This window comes from Kogia breviceps, chromosome 2 (assembly GCF_026419965.1).
Source record: "Kogia breviceps isolate mKogBre1 chromosome 2, mKogBre1 haplotype 1, whole genome shotgun sequence".
In the NCBI taxonomy this organism is placed as follows: domain Eukaryota; kingdom Metazoa; phylum Chordata; class Mammalia; order Artiodactyla; family Physeteridae; genus Kogia; species Kogia breviceps.
Genome location: NC_081311.1, coordinates 45,116,971 through 45,138,219, shown reverse-complemented (window position 1 = coordinate 45,138,219; position 21,249 = coordinate 45,116,971). Strand labels below are relative to the sequence as shown.

General features: G+C 37.9%; 1 protein-coding gene across 4 annotated transcripts in view; it reads left to right on the top strand.

The window, feature by feature from the left end:
• The first annotated feature begins 453 nt into the window (after positions 1-453).
• Positions 454-21,249, top strand: part of IPMK (inositol polyphosphate multikinase) — a 40,476-nt gene continuing 19,680 nt past the window's right edge. The window contains exons 1-3 of one of the 4 annotated variants that reach the window (XM_059055214.2): positions 454-1,003; positions 10,113-10,198; positions 15,264-15,360. In XM_059055214.2, the coding sequence (XP_058911197.1) occupies positions 814-1,003; positions 10,113-10,198; positions 15,264-15,360 (373 nt within the window). In that variant the 5' untranslated portion in view covers positions 454-813. Of the gene's footprint in view, positions 1,004-3,847; positions 3,923-10,112; positions 10,208-15,263; positions 15,361-21,249 lie in introns of those variants that run through there. The other 3 variants (XM_059055215.2, XM_059055213.2, XM_067025126.1) reach the window with 3 other exon arrangements.

Below are 21,249 nucleotides of genomic sequence, written 5' to 3'. Positions count from 1 at the left end.
GGGTGGGAGTTGGAGGAGGGATGTGATTGCAGTTAAAGGGTGGTCTTCCAAGCCTCCCTGGGCACCGCTACTGCCTCCCAGCTCTCCTAAAGCGTGACTGACTGCCCCTCACAACTGGGAGCCCCTGATATCTTTGAGCTTAACCCAGGGAAGCGCTGAAGCGCGCACTGAATGAATGAAGGCACACCAGCCCTGGCAGCACCGTAAGGCCAACCCGGTGGGAATGAGAAGAGTCGCGAGCGTGGTCGCCTCATCCAGGTCGCCTTCCGCTCGCCCCGGCGGCGCCGAGCGCGCGCCCTGCGGCGGGGGTCCCGTCTGGCGGCCTCTGGGCATGCTCAGTAGCGGCGGCGGCCGCGAGTCGCGCAGTAGGAAGCTCGCGGCGGAGGCGGCGATGCCGGCGGCGCTGACGCGCGCGCGGCAGCTAAGGGGACTGGAGGACGGCGGGAGGGGGCGGGGGCACGGGAGGTGGGGCCGCCGTCGCCGTCAAGGCCCCAGGGAGCGCGGGGCGCCACCGCCGACGCCGCTCCTCCGCTGGGGTCAGTCTCCTGGGCTGCGCCCGGGTCGGCGGCCGCGGCGGCTGAGCAGCGGGAGCCGGGAGCCGAGAGCCGCGCTCCGCCGAGAGTTGGGCAGGACAGAGCCCGCGCCTTCGCGGCGTCATGGGCCCCGTCCTCGGGCCACAGAGGGCACCAGCCGCAGGAACCCCCGGGCCTCCTCGCGGCCGAGCCTGAGCGACCCCCGGGTTCTCCGGCGTCCCCTCCCTCCGCCTTATTTTTTTCCCTGCTCTCGCTGCTGTTGCCGCTTCAGCTCTCCGTAATGGCAACGGAGCCGCCATCCCCTCTCCGGCTCGAGGCGCCCGGCCCCCCAGAAATGCGGACCCCACCGGCGGGCGAGACAGTCCGTGAGGGCACCCCGAAGTCGGCGGGCGGCAGGCTCCGCTTCCTCAACGGCTGCGTGCCCCTCTCGCATCAGGTGGCCGGGCACATGTACGGGAAGGACAAAGTGGGTAAGTGGGGGTGGCGCGCAGATCGCCGCACCCCTTCCGCCTTCGCGAGCCCCGGGCCGGCCGAGGTAGCCTGGGGCTCGCTATCCGGGCCGGACGCCCCTCCGGGTGTACGCCGCACCCCCGGTCTCTTCCGCTTTCCCCCAGAGCCTCGCGACCCGTGCAGCAGGGGCTCGAAAAGTGGGACGATTTTCTGGGGTGTGGGGCGTCAGGCGGGCAGCAGGAGGTGGCGGGGAGAAGAGTGTCTGGTCATCCCAGGGAGGGTGGGTATTGATTGAAGATGGCTTTCGTTGTTAGTGAAAATAAGGAACTTCGTTTTTACTGGACGGGGAAGTAAATTCTCCCCTGAGCACTAGGTCTGTTTATTATAGGCGGGCAGCTAGTATTGCAAAAGAAAAGGAATGAAATGCAGATGATGCTAATCTAGTGCTTCTCTTTTGGGTGCAGCTGCATAGCTGGAGGGGAAGAAACAAGTGGGTTTTTTTTTGTTTTTTGTTTTAGAATGTTTGTTTGTTTGCGTTTTGGTTTTGGAAGCTTGTCCTGGTTTATCCGGGATCTCTCTCCGCGCCCCCTTGAGAGGTTTTTCTGATTTCTCCGGGAGGCGTGGTTTCAGGAATGCTGAAACTCGGATTCACGGTAGGAAATACACACCCTACTATTGTACTAGGATGGTACACAGATAAGACAATCAGTTATTCTTGATCATCTTTATAAGATAGTGTCATGGCCTGTGTAGTACATTTTTTTGAGTCACGGCGTTTAAAGCACAATCCAGGGCCTTTTAATTCTCTTGGTGATGTAAAAGTTCGGTTTAGAAGCTGGACTTCACCTAGCTTACACTGGTTCCTAGGCCATGATTACTTGGGAAATCAGATGGAGGCGTATGTGAGTAATGCGGCTCTTAGACCTGACAATTTGGTTTGTGCTGGTAAGATGATTCCGGTTTAGGCTGGTAAGATAATGCTGACATTTTTAGGCGAGGTAACTGAAGCCAAGGCTGGTTAAGTGACAAGCCTAAAGTCGCAAAGCTACTGTGTGTAGAATCTGGAAACCAAGGGTCCTGCTTCAGAGCACTGTTTTTTTCCCACCGTGTATTGTGCTTGTAGAAAACCACTCAAGGATTTTTGAAAATGGATGAGATTGAATGTATGTTATTTCCCAAAGAACATTTCCCACTACTTTGATCTTTACCTACTCCTTTTCTCTTTTTCAAAATTAGGGGTTAATTATGTGTCAGTTGCGTGCCTTTCTCCCCATTAAATTGTTAGTTAACTTGTTAGTTCCTTGAAGTTAGCTCTCTCTATATATTGATACATAATTTTTTTTCTGAACTATTTGAGAGTAGGTTGTATATATCATGCCCTTTTACACAGTAATACTTCAGCGAGTATCTCCTAAGAATGTACTTTAGTGTGTATTTCTGTAACCACAGCACATTTATCAAATATGGAAAATTTAACCGTGATACAATGCTTTAATCTGTAGTCCATATTCTGATTTTGTCAACTCTTCCAATAATGTCTTTTATCATATTTGTTTTTTTCGGCATAGGAACTAGTCCAGGATCATTTGTTGCATTTAGTTGTCATGTCTCTTGGAATTCTTTAATTTGTAAGTTTCTCAGCCTTTCTTTTTTTTAATTTTATGATATTATCAATTTTGAAGAGTACAGGCTAGTTATTTTATAAAATGTTGTTTAATTTTGATTTCTGATGGGTTCTTATGATGAGATTCAGGTGATACATTTCTGGATGGAACATTATAAAAGTGTGTCCTTCTTAGGGTATCACGTCTAAAGTCCACAGTGTCTGTCTGCCCATTATTAGTGATATTAACTTGATCATCTGGTCCAAGTGTGGTCTGGCTTCTCTAGTACATAGTTAATATTTTCCACCTTGCAACAATAAGCTGTCTATGGAGAGATGCTTTAAGATCATGCAGATATTGGGATCCTCATACTTTACCCCTAGATTAGATATCTATTGATGATTCTTGCCTGAAGCAGCCTTTACTCTGATAGTTGAAAAATTGTGATTTTTCCAATTCTACTACTCCCTCTATTTTAACAGTCAGCATTCTGTTGTAAGAAATAGCCCTCAGAGAGGAAGAAAAAAAAAAAGCCTTCCACTCACAGATACAGAGAACAAACTAATGGTTACTAGAGGGGAGGGGCAGTGGGAGGAGCAAAATACGGGAAGGGGATTAAGAGGTACAAACTACAAACTGAGGTATAAAATAAGTTACAAGGATGTAATGTACAACACAGGGAATATAGTCAGTATTTTATTTATTGAAGTATAGTTGACTTTGTAAGAAAAGGAAAAAAAATAGTCCTCCATTACTACTATGCATGTGTGTTCTTTTTTATGATCACTTTGGAGTCGTGTATTCTTATTTTATAAAGTGTCATAACCCATTATAGAACTTGTTTATTTTGCTGTCCAAATTGTCCTAGATTTGGCCAATTGGGAGTACTTCCTTCCTTTCTGTCACAAGTTATTTTCGCCTTTTCTCGTGCCTTCCCTTCCCAGCTCTGGAACCAGCCATTTTCTCTAAGGAGCCTTGGTTCATTTTTAATGGGAAATGGTATTTAGAAACCAAGATCTGGGTGCAGGTTTGCTCATTGCCCCTAGGGTGTCATTGCTTCCAGGTCTTTTCAATACACGTAACTAAAAAGTATATATAAATATTTTAGAAATCATAAGTACATACTGATATTTCCAGTTTCATTCCAACTCCACAGGGTTTTTTTCCTTTTCCTGATTCTAAATTTGTTTCCTGTTTGCCTCAGTGAGAACCTGGCTCCCAGCAATATTAATTTTTTTTTCTTAATCCTATAATCTTCAGGATTTCTATACCCATACTACTCTAGAAAACAAACCTAGAATAAAGAGTGCAAGATGAGATTCCCTTTTACTGAAGGTATGTGGTTGGAAACTCTTCAAAAGTTATTTGGTTTAGGATTTTTTTTGTGTTTGGTTATTTTTACCCCCCTCTTCTCAATGGTAATATTATTCATTTGAAATACAGTTGGATTCATTTGTTTCTGTTTAAATTCAGTTCCTTTCCTTCAATGATATATCAATATTTTTGAATGGTTATAAAATTACTATGCTTCCAAAAGTCAAAACTTTACAAAAAGGTATATCAGAAGTGTCACTCTATTTCCTATCACTCGATCCGATTTCTCAGCATCCCTTGTAGGTAACCAATTTCCTTGTTTTCTGATTTATCCTTTCTGAGTTTCTTGTTGCAGAAATAAGCAGATCTCTGTAAGTTTTCTCATTTTCCCTTCTTTCTGACACAAAAAGTGATATGCTATATATACTATTGTGGACGTTACTTTTTAAACTTAACAATATCTTCTAAAAATCAGTATTATCAGTTCATAGAGTGCTTCCTCATTGTTTTTTACAGCTCATTTGTACTGTATTGTGCATATACCCCAGTTATTTCAATTTCCTGAATTTCCTTTTGGACTTTTGCTTCACTGATTTGTTTATCCTAGCAATAATACTTCATTGTCTTAATTTAAGCTGCTGTATAATAAGTCTTGGTGTGTGGTAGAATAAACATCCCACTTTCTTTTTCAAGATTATCTTGACTATTTCTGGCCCTTTGCATTTCTGTATAGATTTTAAATCAACTAGTCATTTTCCCCAAGAAACCTGATAAGATTTTGTGTCTGCTTTGAATCTATAGATTGCTTTGATGCGATTTGATTTCTTTATAATCCTGAGTCTTCCAGTATTTGAATATGGTCTATCTCTCCATTTATTTAGGCTTTCTTTAATTCTCTTAGACATAGTTTTCAGTGTAAAGGTCTTACACTAGATTTTCCCTAGGTATTTGATGCTACTGTAAATCATGCTTCCTTTTTTTTTTTTTTTTTTTTTGCGGTACATGGGCCTCTCCCGTTGCGGAGCACAGGCTCCGGACGCACAGGCTCAGCGGCCATGGCTCACGGAACCAGCCGCTCCGTGGCATGTGGGATCTTCCCGGACCGGGGCACGAACCTGTGTCCCCTGCACCGGCAGGCGTACTCTCAACCACTGCGCCACCAGGGAAGCCCCATGCTTCCTTTTTAAAGAATTTGTGTGTGGGGGAACATTTCAAATTTAGAAAAGTTGCAAGTATAGTACAACGAACTGAATGAATATATTACCATTCATCTAGTTTACCTATTATTAATGTTTTGCCACATTTGCTTTATTACTCTCTGCATATGGTAATGATTTTGCAGAACCATTTTTTAAAAATTGCAGGCATCATGACCCCTTTCCTCTAAGTAATTGTGTATCTTCTAAAAATAAGAATATTTTCTTACCTAACCATGGTAAAATTATCAATTCCAGAATATTTCCATTTGGCTTTTGCCATTATTCCTATAGTATTCTTTATAGCAATTTTCCCCTAATATTCTTTATAACAGTTTTTCCCCTTCTAAGGCTATATACATTGCATTTAGTTGTTATGAGCCTTTAGTTGCCTGTCATATGGAGCAGTTTTTAAATTTTTTCTTTATGTTTCATAACTGAAATATTTGAAGAGTATAGGCATATGGCTTTTTAGAATATTCTTTAAGTTTGTCTGACTTTTTCCTCATGCTTAGAGTCAGATGAATGCATTTTTGGTAAAAATACTTATGAATTATGTTGTTTTCTTGAAGCATCATATTATAAAGCACAGGATGTCAGTTGCATTACTGATGATATATTGGGATGGCCAAAAAGTTCCTTTTGTTTTTAAGGAAAAATAAAAGACACATTTTTCCTTTTCACCAATAACTTTATTCAGCATTGTATTCACCATTTTCTTCTAGTAACCTTCTGCCATTTTTCAGGCAACTTCATAATTCCGTCTTCCCAAAACTTTTAATCTTTTTGAGCAAAGAACTGTTCCAGGTGCCTTTTACAATCTTCCAGGGAATTGAAATTTTTCCCATTAAGAGAATTTTGTAAAGACGAAATAAATGGAAATCCAAAGGTGCAATGTCTCGTGAATACGGCGGATGAATCAGAACTTCCCAGCCAAACTGTAACAGTTTTTGCCTGGTCATCAAAGAAACATGCGGTTTTGCATTATCCTGATGGAAGATTATGTGTTTTCTGTTGACTAATTCCAGATGCTTTTCGTCGAGTGCTGCTTTCAGTTGGTCTAATTGGGAGCAGTACTTCTTGTGATTAATCGTTTGGTTTTCTGGAAGGAGCTCATAATAGAGGACTCCCTTCCAATCCCACCATATACACATCACCTTCTTTGGATGAAGACCAGCCTTTGGTGTGGTTGGTGGTGCTTCATTTTGCTTGCCCCACAGTCTCTTCAGTTACACATTATTGTACAGTATCCATGTTTCATCACGTGTAACAATTTGTTTTAAAAACGGAACGTTTTCGTTATGTTTAAGTAGAGAATTGCATGTGGAAAGAAGATTTTTTTCGCTTAATTTATGTAGAATCCAAACATCAAAGCGATTAACATAACCAAGCTGGTGCAAATGATTTTCAACCCTTGATTTGTATATTTTGAGTATGTCGACTATCTATCACGTGATATAACGTCGATTGTTCTCAATTAATGTCTCAATTTGATTAATCATTATCAATTTCAACTGGTCTACCCGACCGTGGAGCATCGTGCAGTGAGAAATCGCCAGCAGGAAACTTCGCAAACCACTTTTGGCACGTTTGGTCAGTGACAGAACCTTCTCCATACACTGCACAAATCTTTTTTTGCATTTCAGTTGCGTTTTTACCTTTCTTGGAATAATAAAGCATAATATGCCAAAACTGTTGCTTTTTTTCTTCCATCTTCAATATTAAAATGGCTACACAAAAATTCACCAGTTTTGATAAGTTTTTTTAATCCACGCTGATAATGACAGCTGTCACAATATAATCTAACAAAATTGTTTCGAATGAAGTTAAAGACAACTAAGCACTACTAGAGCCAGCTTATGGACAAAACCGAACGAACCTTTTGGCCAACCCAATAAATGATATCTGCCAGATTTTTCCACTGTGAAGTTTTATTTTTCCTATTGTAAGTAAATAATTTGAGAGGAATATTTTGAGACTTAAAATATCACGTTTCTCATCAAAGTTTTCATCAAATGTTGTAAGCACCCATTGATGATATTTGACCAACTCACTAATTACTGTTAGTTGGAAAATGGTAATGTTCTAACTCTCTTATTCCTGCTACATTTGTTAGTTGTCATTCTTTTTTCCTTTTTTTTTTTTTTTTTTTTTTTTTTTGGCAGCACAGCATGGCAGGTAGGATCTTAGTTCCAGGACAAGGGATCAAACCTGTGCCCCCTGCAGTGGAAGCACAGAGTCTTAACTACTGGACTGCCAGGGAAGTCGCTTTTTTTTTTTTTTTGTGGCATTCTTCTATAAGGAATATAGATTTCCCTCCTCTGTCTCTGTCTCTCTCTTTAATTAGTAGGATGGAGTAATGGATTTTTCAAGTTTCAGTGAATGGGTCTTATCCATTATTGTTGCTACTTATTTTGATGCTCAGTTGTCCCAGATTTCGGTAGTGGGAGCTTCTTTAAGCCGGCTCCTGTGCCTTCTTTTTTTTTTTTTTTTTTTTTTAAATATTTATTTATTTATTTTGGCTGTCTTACCCACTGAATCACCAGGGAAGTCCCTCCTGTGCCTTTTTAACATTTCCATATTTTCTTTTAAAGCATTTTCTCACGTTGCGGCATAAAAAGATGTCCCATGTTCATCTTGTACTTTCCCTGTCCTGGTCCTAGAATGAACCACTATTTTCTTCAAGAACCTAGTTCCTTTGGGTGTAAATGGTATTTAAAAACCACAATCTAGGCAACAGGTGTATTTATTGCTCCTTTAGTGTGGTTGCTGTTTGTCCTTTCAGCAGACTAGATTAAGAAATAAATAATTTCATATTCTTAAAAAGTTTATATTCATACCTATAATTAAAATCTAATATCACAGGGTTCTTTACCTCCCCCTGTTCTGTATTCATATCTCCCTTTTTTCTCACAGAGAACTCTGTCTCCCCAGACATCAGTATATTTACTCATTTTGGAATATTTATTATTTTTTAAAGTTTATTATTATTTATCTTTATTTTTGGCTGTGTCTGGTCTTAGTTGCGGCACACGGGATCTTCGTTTTGGCAGGTGGGTGTCTTTCTAGTTGTGGCGTGCGGGTTTTCTCTCTCTGGTTGTGGCACGCGGGCTCCAGAGCACGGGGGCTCTGTAGTTGTGGCTCGAGGGCTTAGTTGCCCCACGGCATGTGGGATCTCAGTTCCCCGACCAGGGATCGAACCCACATCCCCTGCATTGGAAGGCGGATTCTTTACCACTGGACTACCAGGGAAGTCCCCTGAAGTGTACTATTTTTTGTTTTGTTTTGCTCCACATAGAGTATAAGCCCTTCCCTCTGTTTAGGGTGAGGGGCTGATAAATCATATTCCCCTTTGAATTTAATTGAGCTGGTGTGGGCTGCAGTCTTAGATTCAGTTCATCTGGTATTGGTTCAGCCTTCCAAGATGCTTCCTTTCTTATCATGACTGTTTTTTGGCTGTGAGGTTTTTGGCTGTGAGGTATTTGGCTGCAGTATAAGGTACTATTGGTTTACTTTTAGATCCTGGAATTCATTCACTGGGAGAATGCCTGGTATTACTATCTTCTACTCCATGTCTGCTTTCTCTAAAAACTTGGAGGGGGTGTTTTGCAGAGTGAGTAGTGTGGGAGAATTGCTGGACCAAGCAATCTATTTTTGTGTTAGGACTATTGTCTCTAATCCATCCTGCTACACCCCCCTGTTGTCTACAGTCTGGCTGATTTCTGCTTGCCTGCTAAAATATTTGTCTAATGGCAGGTTCACCTGTCTCTAGATGAGGTGTCTGCCCCAAGGTAGGGAAGCTTCATGGTTCTCTTCTCACTTATGAATGCCCCATTCCCCCCCCCCCGCAACCACAGTTCAGTTCATCAAGGAGTTTTTACATCTACCATTCTTCATTAGCCTATTGAAAATGTTTATTACCATGGGAGTGAAGGCCTTTCTTGTTCTATATCCCAGCCTTTGGGAATAGAATTTCTCTTTAGTAACTTTTACCTCTATTAGACTGCTCCTTGAAGTCCCAAAACCCCTACCAACCAATCTTATCCATATGAATTAATGTTTACCTTCCTTCTAGTCTATAACTAGGACTTAAAACAAATAAACTTGATTACTGTTTCTCTTAAGTTGGTACTTTCTGCCTCTGTTGATTAAACTCTGCATTTTCGTCATGATTAAAAATTCCTGGCATTGCCAAAAGAAATAGAAACTTAAGTGATGTATTTTAGCAAAATTGTAAATAGATTTACTTGAGCTATGTTGTGTTCTAACTAACGTGATTTTATGAAATCTCAATATATGAAAATTTAAGATTTTAACATATAAACTTGGGAATGAATCTTCATGGCATAGTGACAGGGGCAGTGCTAGTATAATGATGTGATGGCTTTAGAAAAAGATTTTCCCTTTGAGTAGACATATTATAAAAAGGTACCCCTTCCTGCTCCAGGCTTGGCCCCTGATTTCACCCCCCACTTCTCCCATTGCCTAGGTGCCCTCATGCTATCTGTACAACTGTACACAGTGCATCTGAATCAGGAAAAAATTTAAGTTGCTTTCTTATAACAAATGAGAGAAACAAAATAATTACAAAGTAGGAAATTCATATAGAACCATTGTTAACATTTTTTTGTTTGCTTAATAAAAGTGGGATCAATTTATGCTACTGCTTTTAACTTGCTTCTTATTTAACTATAAATTAACATCTCCTGGGAAGTCTATTACTGAAGAATTTCTGTAAAAATTTACATGTGTTCTATTTATTAGAAAGTCTGAGGGGGCTACAAGGGAAGCAGTGGTTGGAGACAATAAAACCAAGATTTTTAGAATTTGTGTTCTGGTGCTTTGCATATAATAAGCACTGAAATATGTTGGTTAAATGTTAAAGTTTCTGAAATAAGTGTAAGGAATCCCTTAAATTTATGAAAGTGGTTTATCTGTAACTTTAGGAACAAATCTATGATGCAAGATACACTATTATTTAAACCATTTTAAAATATGTGACTTTTGTTCTGTAGGTATACTGCAACATCCAGATGGCACAGTTTTGAAACAGTTGCAGCCACCTCCAAGGGGTCCAAGAGAGCTGGAATTCTATAATATGGTAAGTGAGGTAAGATTTGTTTTGTTGTATTCAAAGTGTTTTTCATAGTCTTCTGGTGATGACTCAGTAAAAAATACATCTGACAGAATGTCTTAGTATATTGTGTATGTGACTGAAACAAAAGCTTCAAGAAATACAATGCTTATCTTTACCGATGCATTCTAGTATTTTCTACTCTACTTCATTTTTTAAAGATTTGATCTACTAAATTGATTTCAGTTGATGGGTTGTGACCTACATTTTGAAAAACGCTTAGCTGAGAGACTGTATTTCTCAGAAATGCTGAGTTTAAATCGGTGTTTTTTTACTACAGGATTTCTTAGAGCCTTGAATGTGCTAATGTGTACTGTGCAACTCCAAAGGAGGGTAGGGGTGAAGGGGGGTACTTAACATCTAATTAACCATATTACTAGGAGTACTTTTAAAAAAAACTTATTTATTTATTTACCATCTTTATTGGGGTATAATTGCTTTACAGTGGTGTGCTAGGAGTATTTTTCAGAACATTCACAGTGTTTTGCAACTGCCACTTCTGTCTAGTTACAGAACATTTTTATCACATGAAAGAAAACCCTGAACCCATTAAGCCATGATGCCCTATTCCTCCCTCCCGCTAATCCCTGCCAACCACCAATCTGCTTTCTATGGACTTACCTATTCAGATTATTTCGTATAATTAGAGTTTCACAATATGTGACTTTGTGTCTAGCCTCTATTGTTGAGCATGTTTTTAAGGTTTGTGGTATGCATTAGTACTCTGTTCCTTTTTATGGCTGAGTAATACTCCATTATACTTACATACCACATTTTGTTTATCCATTCACCCATTGAAGAACATTCGGATTGTTTCCATCTTTTGGCTTTTGTAGGTAGTGCTTTTATGAACATTTATGTATAAGTATTTGTTCGAGTACCTGTTTCCAGTTCTTTCAGATATATACCCAGGAGTGGAATTGCTGGGTCATATAGTAATTCTACACTTAACTACTGAGGAACTGTTGGAAGTGTTTCCCAAAGTGGCTGCACTATTTTACATTTTCACCACTAATGTATGAGGGTTCCAGTTACTCCATATCCTCACCAACACTTGTTAGTTTTTTTTTTTTTTTTTAATTGACATTCAAGTGAGTGTGAAACTTATTGTGGTTTGTTTTGATTTTCATTTCCCTAATAGCTAATGATGTTGAACATATTTTCATGTACTTATTGGCCATGTGTGTATCTTCTCTGGAGTAACGTCTAGTTAGATCTTTTGCTCATTTTTTCATTAGGTTGTCTTTACCTTTTTTCCATGTTTTAGATACAAATCCTGTATCAGATATGTGATTTGTAAATATTTTCTCCTGTTCTTTGGGTTGTCTTTTCACTTTCTTGTTAGTGTCCTTTGAAGCTTAGATTTTGTGTCATATTTAAGGTCATGAAGGTTTAGGCTTATATTTTCTTCTAAGAATTTTATAACTCTAGCTCTTAAATTTAGTGCAAGTAAAACAATGATGCAAACCAAAACAAGTACTGCTGTAATGCTTTACCACCATTAGCTCATTTAACAACAACCTGTGAGTTAGGTACTATTTTTATCCTCATTTTATACTAAGGCATAATTAGTTTAAATAATTTGACAAAGATCATTCAAACAGTTAATGATGGCCCCTGGATTTGAATATAGGCAGTCTTATCTCTAGAATATGCTTTTAACTGCTAACACTGCTTCTTTTTTGAGGAAAGTATTTTATATTTACTCTGTAAAAGTCACACATAATTTGTTGGATTTATTCTAGGTACCTTATTTTTTGTTTCTATTGTAAATAGTATTTTTTTGAATTAAGTTTTCCAATGATTGCTAATACACTAGAATGAAATAGATATTTGTATAGTGTTCTTATATATAGTAATCTTGCTGAAATCTTTTTTTTTTTTTTTTGCCTGCACTGAGAGGCATGTGGGATCTTAGTTCCCCGACCAGGGATCAAACCTGCATCCCTTGCAGTCAGGGACTTTAGTTCAGTGCCTAATTGAAGCAATGGTGGGAGCATCTTCCTCTCATTTAGTAGAAGTGCTTCTAACATTTCCCCTTTAAAGTATGACTTTCAATCTAAGTTTTTGAGAGGTGCTTCTCCCCAGGTTAAGGAAATTGCTTTCTTTGTGAGTCAAGATTCTGTCAAGGAACAAATGGTGCACTCTGTCAGTTTAATAAAAGGACTGTAGTCAGAGTTTAAGGCCACCTGCAAGAGATAATGCCCTACCATCCCTGGGCCTAATCGGCAAGGAGAGGGAGTGGTTGCTGGAACTCAGGGAAGGTAGCTTTATGAGAAGACTTGAACTGATAAGGAGGGAACTAGAGAAGTAAATAAGCTGACCTCAAGTCTTCTCCTACCCTCCAGTCTCTTGTACCAGGAAGAGACAATGGCAAGAGGGCAAGGAACTCCCCTTGATACAGTCGATTCATATGAGCTTCTTGGAGAAGGAGAAGAAGATACGTAACATCCTTCCTATTTTTATTTCAAGAAACAATTCAAAATACGAATGGGTATTGAATATTTTTCAGCTGCCTTTCTGTATCTATTGAAAAGGTCATATGAGTTTCCTCTTTTAATCTGTTAATGTGGTAAATGCCATAATAGATTTCTAACATTACACTACCTTTCATTTTTGAAATAAAACCTACTTGGACATGTCTTTTTAAATTTGTTTTTTAATAATATGCATTACTGGATTTTGTTTTCTAGTGTTTTATTTAAGATTTTTTTCCAGCTATACTCATAAGTGAGATTGGACTATTGTTTCTTCACATATTGTCCTTGTCTGGTTTTGCTATCAAGTTTCTTTTAGCGTCATAAAATGAGTTGAGAAGCATTTCTTTCTCTATTTTGTGGAAGAATTTGTATCAGATAAGGATTTTGTTCCTTAAAGGCTTCATAAAACTTAACCTATGAATTCATCAGAGTGGCCTGTTGTCTCATTTTCTTCCTTTCCTTCTTTCCATCCATCTTTTTTTCTCTCATTCTTTCCTTGGAAGGGATGTGTGTGTGTGTATATATATATTTTGAAACAACTTTATTGGAGTATAATTACTTTACAATATTGTGTTAGTTTCTGCTGTATAACAAAGTGAATCAGCTATATGTATACATATATCCCCATATCCCCTCCCTCTTGCATCTCCTTCCCACCCTCCCTATCCCACCCCTCTAGGTGGTCACAAAGCACCGAGCTGATCTCCCTGTGCGATGCTGCTGCTTCGATCTACTTTACATTTGGTAGTGCATATATGTCAGTGCTACTCTCTCACTTTGTCCCAGCTTACCCTTCCCCAAGGGATGTATTTTTAAACTAATGATTCAGTTTCTTAAATGTCTTGATTTTTTCTTTGTTAATGTGATAGTAAAATACAGATTATAGTTTGTTTTATATAATTACCCACCTGGCAGATTTCTTCATAGTATTTTTTAAAATGCTATGCTAGTTTAGTTATGACTCCCTTTTAATTCCTGATATTGTTTATTTGCTGTTTTTCTCTTTTTCTCTATCAGCCTGACCAAAACATTCTTTATTTACTCTCCTTGTTTCAGTATAGTAGCTCTATCTTTATCTATGACTAGTCCTTAAGTTCAGATATCCTTTGGTTCAAGTCTTCAGAGTGGACCTCTGTGAGCCCAACATCACTGCTCAGCTTAGCACTTTGGGTTTCCTCTTTATTTTAGATCCCTATGAATTTCCTTTTTAACCTTGGGAGCTCAGTTATGTGTTTAAGAAAATATTTGTTATATTTTTTCCTACATTTCTAGGTAGAAAGCTTTTCAGGTTATCTTGCTTGGCATATTGTAGTAAATACCAGTCTTACTACTTTAAAAAATATTTAAAGTAAGAAGAGAAAGTTTACCTTTCTACTCTTCCAGTTTCTATCCTTTCACTTATAAATATATCATAGACTTCTTTAGGTAAGTACATAGAGATACACTTGGTTCCTCCATCTTGTTGTTAGGTCATCATGAACACTCTGTGCCCTTAACTCTCATTGTGCCAGGAACAGAGGGATGATAAGGTACACCCTGCTCTTAATTACCTTGGCCCAGAAGTGACTAATATCACTTCTGCTCATATTTCAATAGGGGAACCTGGGAAATACCATGTATCATGTGGATATTTGGTGAGTTTCTGCCATACTTGAGTTTATTGTGTAGAATTATGTTGTATGTAACTACTTGACAAATGTGGTGTGACACATAGAATTCTGATACTGAGATTTCATGAGCATTTTACATGAGTAAACTTAAGTGGTTTTGGATAATTAGGTAGACCTCATTTGGCAAGAGTTAATGGGATAAGATGTCTTACAAGTTGTTTTTAAAACAAAAATATTTTCTCTCCTTTTCTAGGAAAAAAGTTAAGAATCTTAGTTCCAGGATATCTGGATATTTCTAGTCTTTTTTTAGAATTACTGGCTATAAATCGAAGAATTAAATGAGCAATAATAGTTGGACTTGCATTGAGTTAAACGATACTTTTTTTGAGGTAAAATCACAATTTCCTTAGAGATATAAAATAAATACATGGTAAAGATTTTGTTAAATTCATCATTTAATGAGGGAACTAGGCAGATTTAAAACTGGTTCAAAAGAGAAGTCAAAGAAGCACAAATGTATATGGCTTAAAGGGAAGGTGAAATGAGTGTACATAAGAACACTGTAAACTCTCCCCTTTCAGGGGGGTTGGAGGGAAGTCATTTGACCCTCCTCTGGCCAGAATTTATTTTCATGTCTATTGGCAAGAATTCTTTTGCATTTGCTAAGAGTTATCTACAACTTACTTTGTTGTAAAATAGTTCAAGGACAGTGAAAGGCTAGAATTACATAACCAAGAAGAATGTGCTCTAAACAGTACATGGTTTTTCATTGAAGACACATAGTAATCTTTTTTTATTTTCCCAGATTTACTTCCAGTTAAAACTCATACCAGATAAATTATGATTCAACAGTAGTGTGTTATTTGCGAAATGTGTGGGGCAATTATAAATAAAGCATTATAAGAAACTAACATGCAAATATTATATTTCTCTTTGTTTCAGGTTTATGCTGCTGATTGTACTGATGGTGTTCTTTTAGAGCTACGAAAATATTTGCCAAAATATTACGGTATCTGGTCACCTCCCACTGCACCAAATGGTAATCTTTTCTTTAAAATACATCTTTTAGTCTTAATTCATGAGAGTTGCTTTTTAAAAGGCTTAAATAATATTAAGCCTAGTATATAAAAACAATATATCCATTTTTCTTACTACTTTTTCTCTTCTTTATTAAAGAAAACATATTAATATTTTTGCTGTTCATAACCAGTTTCTTAGATAGCATATACAAATTAATGACCAATCTCTTATAATTGAATGAAAATATATATACTAGTATTTAATACTGTATTAATTTACAGATGTTCTTTTTTCCAAACATTCTTTTTTTAAAAAAAATAGATTTATTTATTTTATTTATTTTTGGCTGCATTGGGTCTTTGTTGCTTCGTGCGGGCTTTCTCTAGTTGTGGCGAGTGGGGGCTACTCTTTGTTGCAGTGCATGGGCTTCTCATTGCAGTGGCTTCTCTTGTTGTGGAATATGGGCTCTAGGCCCACGGGCTTCAGTAGTTGTGGCACGCAGGCTCAGTAGTTATGGTGCACGGGCTTAGTTGCTCTGTGGCATGTGGGATCTTCTGTACCAGGGCTCGAACCCGTGTCCCCTGCATTGGCAGGTGGATTCTTAACGGCTGCGCCACCAGGGAAGCCCCTTCTGAACATATTGAGCAATTTCTTTTCCCATTTTGAAAAAAGAAAATCAAGAAAAATATTTTCTTTGTGTACCTTCCTCCCTATCTTCTGTCTCACTCCTTCATCCCCCACCTGCATGCTTTAAATAGCAGTCTTTTAAAAAATACTGGTAAGTTTCATAGTTAGAGGACAAAATGATCTATGTAAGGGCATAGCATTTCTTTCTTAATATTAGTTAATACTTGAAGCAGTATTTGCCACATCAAGGCCTTTAACAGCAGACAGAATTCAGTTAAACTGGTAGCATGACTGCTAACTATTGAAGAAGATTCATGAATGAGGGAAGAGTTTCAAACTTGACTGAGTTTAAGAATAACCCATAGGCCTGTTAAAATGCAAATTAATAGGCTCAATTCCCAGACATTTTGATTATGCAGATCTGTGTTGGAGTTTAGTGATATGCTTGTTAAATAAAAGCTTCAAGTTTTTTTGATATAGATAGTGCTTGAACCACGTTTTGAGAACAGGAAGGGAAGGGGGCTCCTTCTCTCCTTCTCTGAACAGTTTCAGCTTGTTCTTTTCCTTGGTTCTTTGTCTCCCTTCTACTCATTCACTACTTTTGTGAAGTTTCATTAATAGGGTATCATGGTATCTCCCTGTGAGTATCCTCAGATAATAGTAAATCAGTGTTTTCCCCAGGGTATTTAGGATTCTTCTGTATTTCAGTTGTATGGGGGGGGGCGGTGAGCTTTGCTTTGCTCTCCTTTCCTCTTCTCCTTTCCCCTTCTTTCCCTTTCCTTTCCTTTTCTTTTTTCTTTTCTCCCTCCCTGGCTCTTTCCCCTTCCCTTCCTTTCCCTTATCTAATCTAGCCTCGGAATAGTTAAATGCTCAGTTTAAAAAATTATTTAGAAGGGGTAGAGGGAATTCCCTGGCAGTCCAGTGGTTAGGATTCCCCACTTCCACTGCAGGAGGCACGGGTTCAATCTCTGGTTGGGGAGCTAAGATACCACATGCTATGCAGTGCAGACAAAAACAAAACAAAAAAGGGTAGAATAACTGAGCAAACAGCATCATTATTTTGAAAAGTAGAGTATACTGAAAGAATTTGGATAAGAGAAGAAATATTTTAATTGAAAGTAATATTTTATAGTTTAGGATTACTGGCACATGATTTAAAAATCAAAGACTTAAAAAATCAAAGACTTACTAGCAATCAACAGCCTTTTTGGTCTTCAGTACCAAATAATCTTGAGGGACATCTCTGCTAATGTATTGTAGAGCAGTAACTTTGAAGTCAGAAGACTTGGCTTCTACATTGGTTATTTCCAAATTTTGTGAACTTTGCTAACTCATTAACCTTTTTAGCTCCACTTTTCTTCTATAAATGGAAAATAATATCACATAGAGTTGTGAAGATCACGTTATATGAGGATGCTTTGTAAACTCTAATACTCTTATTTTAAGATAAATGGAGATATTGGTGCTACTGAGATGAAAAGATGAGGTGAGGAAGATGAGAAAAGAGAGGAGAAAATGTCAATAGAAGTATACATATTTAGAGTGGTTCTGTAATACCAACAATTGTCTCAGGGAATTTCCTGTCCCTTTCCAATTAAAAAAATATATTTTAATTTACTTTAAAAAATAAAAACTTTTTTTTTTTTTTTTTTTTTTTTTTTTGCGGTATGCGGGCCTCTCACTGCCGCAGCCTCTCCCGTTGAAGAGCACAGGCTCCGGAAGTGCAGGCTCAGTGGCCATGGCTCACGGGCCCAGCCGTTCCGCGACATGTGGGATCCTCCTGGACCGGGGCACGAACCCGTATCCCCTGCATCGGCAGGCGAACTCCCAACCACTGCGCCACCAGGGAAGCCCCAAAAGCCTTATATTGATAGTTATTCGGAGGAATGAAAAAGTGTATCTTCAAGTAGGTTTGAGCAAATTGAGAGTTCTGAAATGTAATCTCCAGTCTCATTAATTGGTAGGTTTCTAGATCTAGCTACTAGTCAAGTTTCAGGAAGCATGGACTGAAATTAGCTGTTCCCTTTATCCCACATTTGGAGGCTCAAGGTCTCTTCTATTTATAATTCCTTTTACTTTCAGCTTCTGTTGCTCTTAGAAATAGCTGAAGATTGATGTGAAATACAGAAATTTGGCTTCATAGATGGGCAGGGATTCACCACCAGGCCTTTTCTCCTTTTTGGGAGGTTCAGAAATGAAGATGGTAGCCAGTACCTAGGTATGGTGGGGAAGAGTGTGATGAAACTTGGAACCCATATTCTAATGATTTATACAATCAATAATATTCATTAAGTGGATCTGAATAAGTCTTCCTTCAACTCTCTAAATGTCTTCACCCTTGTCTTTCCTTTAAAAGAACTAGTTATCTCATCTTGACTGTTTAGTTTTTTGTAGGTCTTTCAATTTTTCCACAGTATTTCAAATGTTTTTAATTTTTTCTCCTTTGATACTGGGGAATTTTCTGCCTTTTTTTTTCTTAGAGTGTCAGGACTATATTCCGTCAGTAGAATTTTTTTTATGCTTAATGTATTAGAAAACAATGTAAGTATTTAATTTGTATTAATATTTAAGATAACTATATTTAATCGTATATATTTAAATAGAAAATATACTTAAAATAGAAAAGCGTTTTCATTCATAGTAACCTTGTGTAATCTTATACATAATATCATCAACAGCATGAAATATATAAATATTTTGAGCATGTTAACTATGCCATCAATATAGCCACTGAGAAGTCTTACTTAATAGTCTGCTTATAACAGCATGAAGTGGTGTATTTTAGAATACCTGGTAGTTATTTTCATGATTTTTACCTCAAAAAATTAAGGAACTATGGAAATTCTATATATTTTTTCCATAAATTAATATGTAAATAACAGATATATCCCTTATGGCCACAGCCCGTTAAACTAAACTATACTTCTAGTCAGTGTGACCTCTTTTAATGAGATCCATGTATTTATGAAAAATAGATGTCCTATTATTTATTATACAAATACCAAGACTAAGCTTAATAGAATATCTTTTAGCTCCGAGGTTCACAAATGCCAGTCCTTAGACCTCTGACAAACTGGCTTCATCAGAATCTGTTGTCCTAAATAGAGCTTTTAAGAATTTAAAAGGGCTTCCCTGGTGGCGCAGTGGTTGAGAGTCCGCCTGCCAATGCAGGGGACACGGGTTCGTGTCCCGGTCGGGGAAGATCCCACATGCCATGGAGCGGCTGGGCCCGTGGGCCATGGCTGCTGAACCTGCGCGTCCAGAGCCTGTGCTCCACAACGGGAGAGGTCACAACAGTGAGAGGCCCGCGTACCACAAAAAAAAAAAAAAAAAAAAAAAGAATTGAAAAAAGTAAATCTAGTTATTTTGCTGTCTTTATGATTTATACACACATGCATATATGTGTATATATGAAAAAATCAGCTCTCTTCATTCTTTAATATTCAAAAATCTGTCTTTACTTACAAGTTACATCATATCAAATTAGTCATAATTATTTTCCAAACATCATATTAGTATAGTTTAATTTATTTCTTTGACCTTGGTTACAGTGAACCTAAACTATTCCAGATAGAACATTATCTTATTCTTAGTCCATCAGATTTTGGTGATGGAGTTTTAGAACATATTTTCTGCATACCTAAAGATTGAAAAATATTGTTCCACTATACCCAGAGGGACTTAGCTGAAAAAGTGTCCTTTGTGATCCAGTCTGTAGCATTGCCTTATAAATGAGGCTCCCCTGTTGTAAAATGCCTTTTGTCATTTAAGCTATTAAGTCTTGAGATTGACCTACTTTGAGTTGAATGGTCTTCTACAGAAATAATTTGTTAATAGCATTTTTTCAGAGGGAATTTGTATTCAGATTAATTTCTAGTGATAATAACCTGTAAAAAAAAATCAGCTTAGATCTCAGTGCTCAGATCATGCCTCATTTTCCTATTTACCTATTTTATTCGAAAGCAGTTGTGGCAAGCTGCTAGATATATAACATCATATTCTGTTTTTAAAACTCTGCATCTCTAATGCAGGTTTTGATTTTTTTTTAATAACTTAGAGGGTAAGAGAAATGAGAATCTCAAAATCTTTTCACTAAAAAAAAATCAAGGCCAGAGAACTAATAGAATACACTAAACCAACTCTCAGTAGGCCTTAATTTAAGGATTATTAACTTAACGCTAATAATCAATAATTTAGCAGTTATTTGGTAATTCCAATCATATAAAACATATCAAGAATCTGAAAGTAAGATAGTGACAAACATTTGCCTAGTCAAAATAAATGTCAAATAAAATCGATGATACTTAAGCCTGTTTACTAAAGGAATGGCTCAACTTATTACAGGATGAGGAAGGCCAAACCCAAAGTTCCCCTGGGCAGTAAGAATGAGAAGGGCAAACATTGATTCTTTCAGCAAACATTTATTGTATTCCCACTATAAAGAAGGTTTGCATTTGTATTTTTCTCCTTCACAAGAGAAGGAAAAAATAGGGATTTTATATGCAGTTTGCAAAGTCTCTACTCTTGCTTCTGACATTTCTATCTTATTACAACAAACAGGTTATTTTTTGCTTTTAATCACTACCAAATTGGCAAATAGAAAATAATAACCCTACACTGAACTATAGATGCTGTGATAGCTAGGTTTACACACTATCTTTATACCCATACATAGTCTCACCTCAGTAAGGCTTTTAAGGTTTCTTGAGTTAGGGAAATTAGTGATGATAAATTTGTGAATGCTAATGATTTACTATATTAGGATCTAATTAGTCTTTTCTGATACTTGAAATATAAGCCTAGTTACTGAAATTTTTATACAATTTTAGGGAGAGGATGGATTGGTTTCCTTCTGTTTTGCTCAAGGTAGCTGAAATTGGGAAAAGAGAATCTGAAGGGACCTGTCCTGTGCTACCTCCTTTCTCTTCTTCTCATCCCCTCCTGTTGTTATCTTTTAAAGCACAGAAATGGGTGGGTTCCAGTTTCTTGATCAGGATATTCTTACTTGTCTCATTACCTTTCACTGTCAGCAGGTTCATGTGTGTGTACAGACCTTTTACTTTTTCTTATCCTGTTGAAGATGTCCATTTGTTAGAAACTTTCTTAAAATGTGGCATGCTCCTTCTTGTTTCTGCCAGTGCTGGTCTCTTAGGCTGCAGTTCCTTTTTTGTCACTTGACTTCACCTAGTTCTACAAGGTTATAATCCTCCCACTCGCCATTTTCCTTTCACTGAGATAAAATTTTAAAAAATAAATTTATTTACTTAAATTTTATTTACTT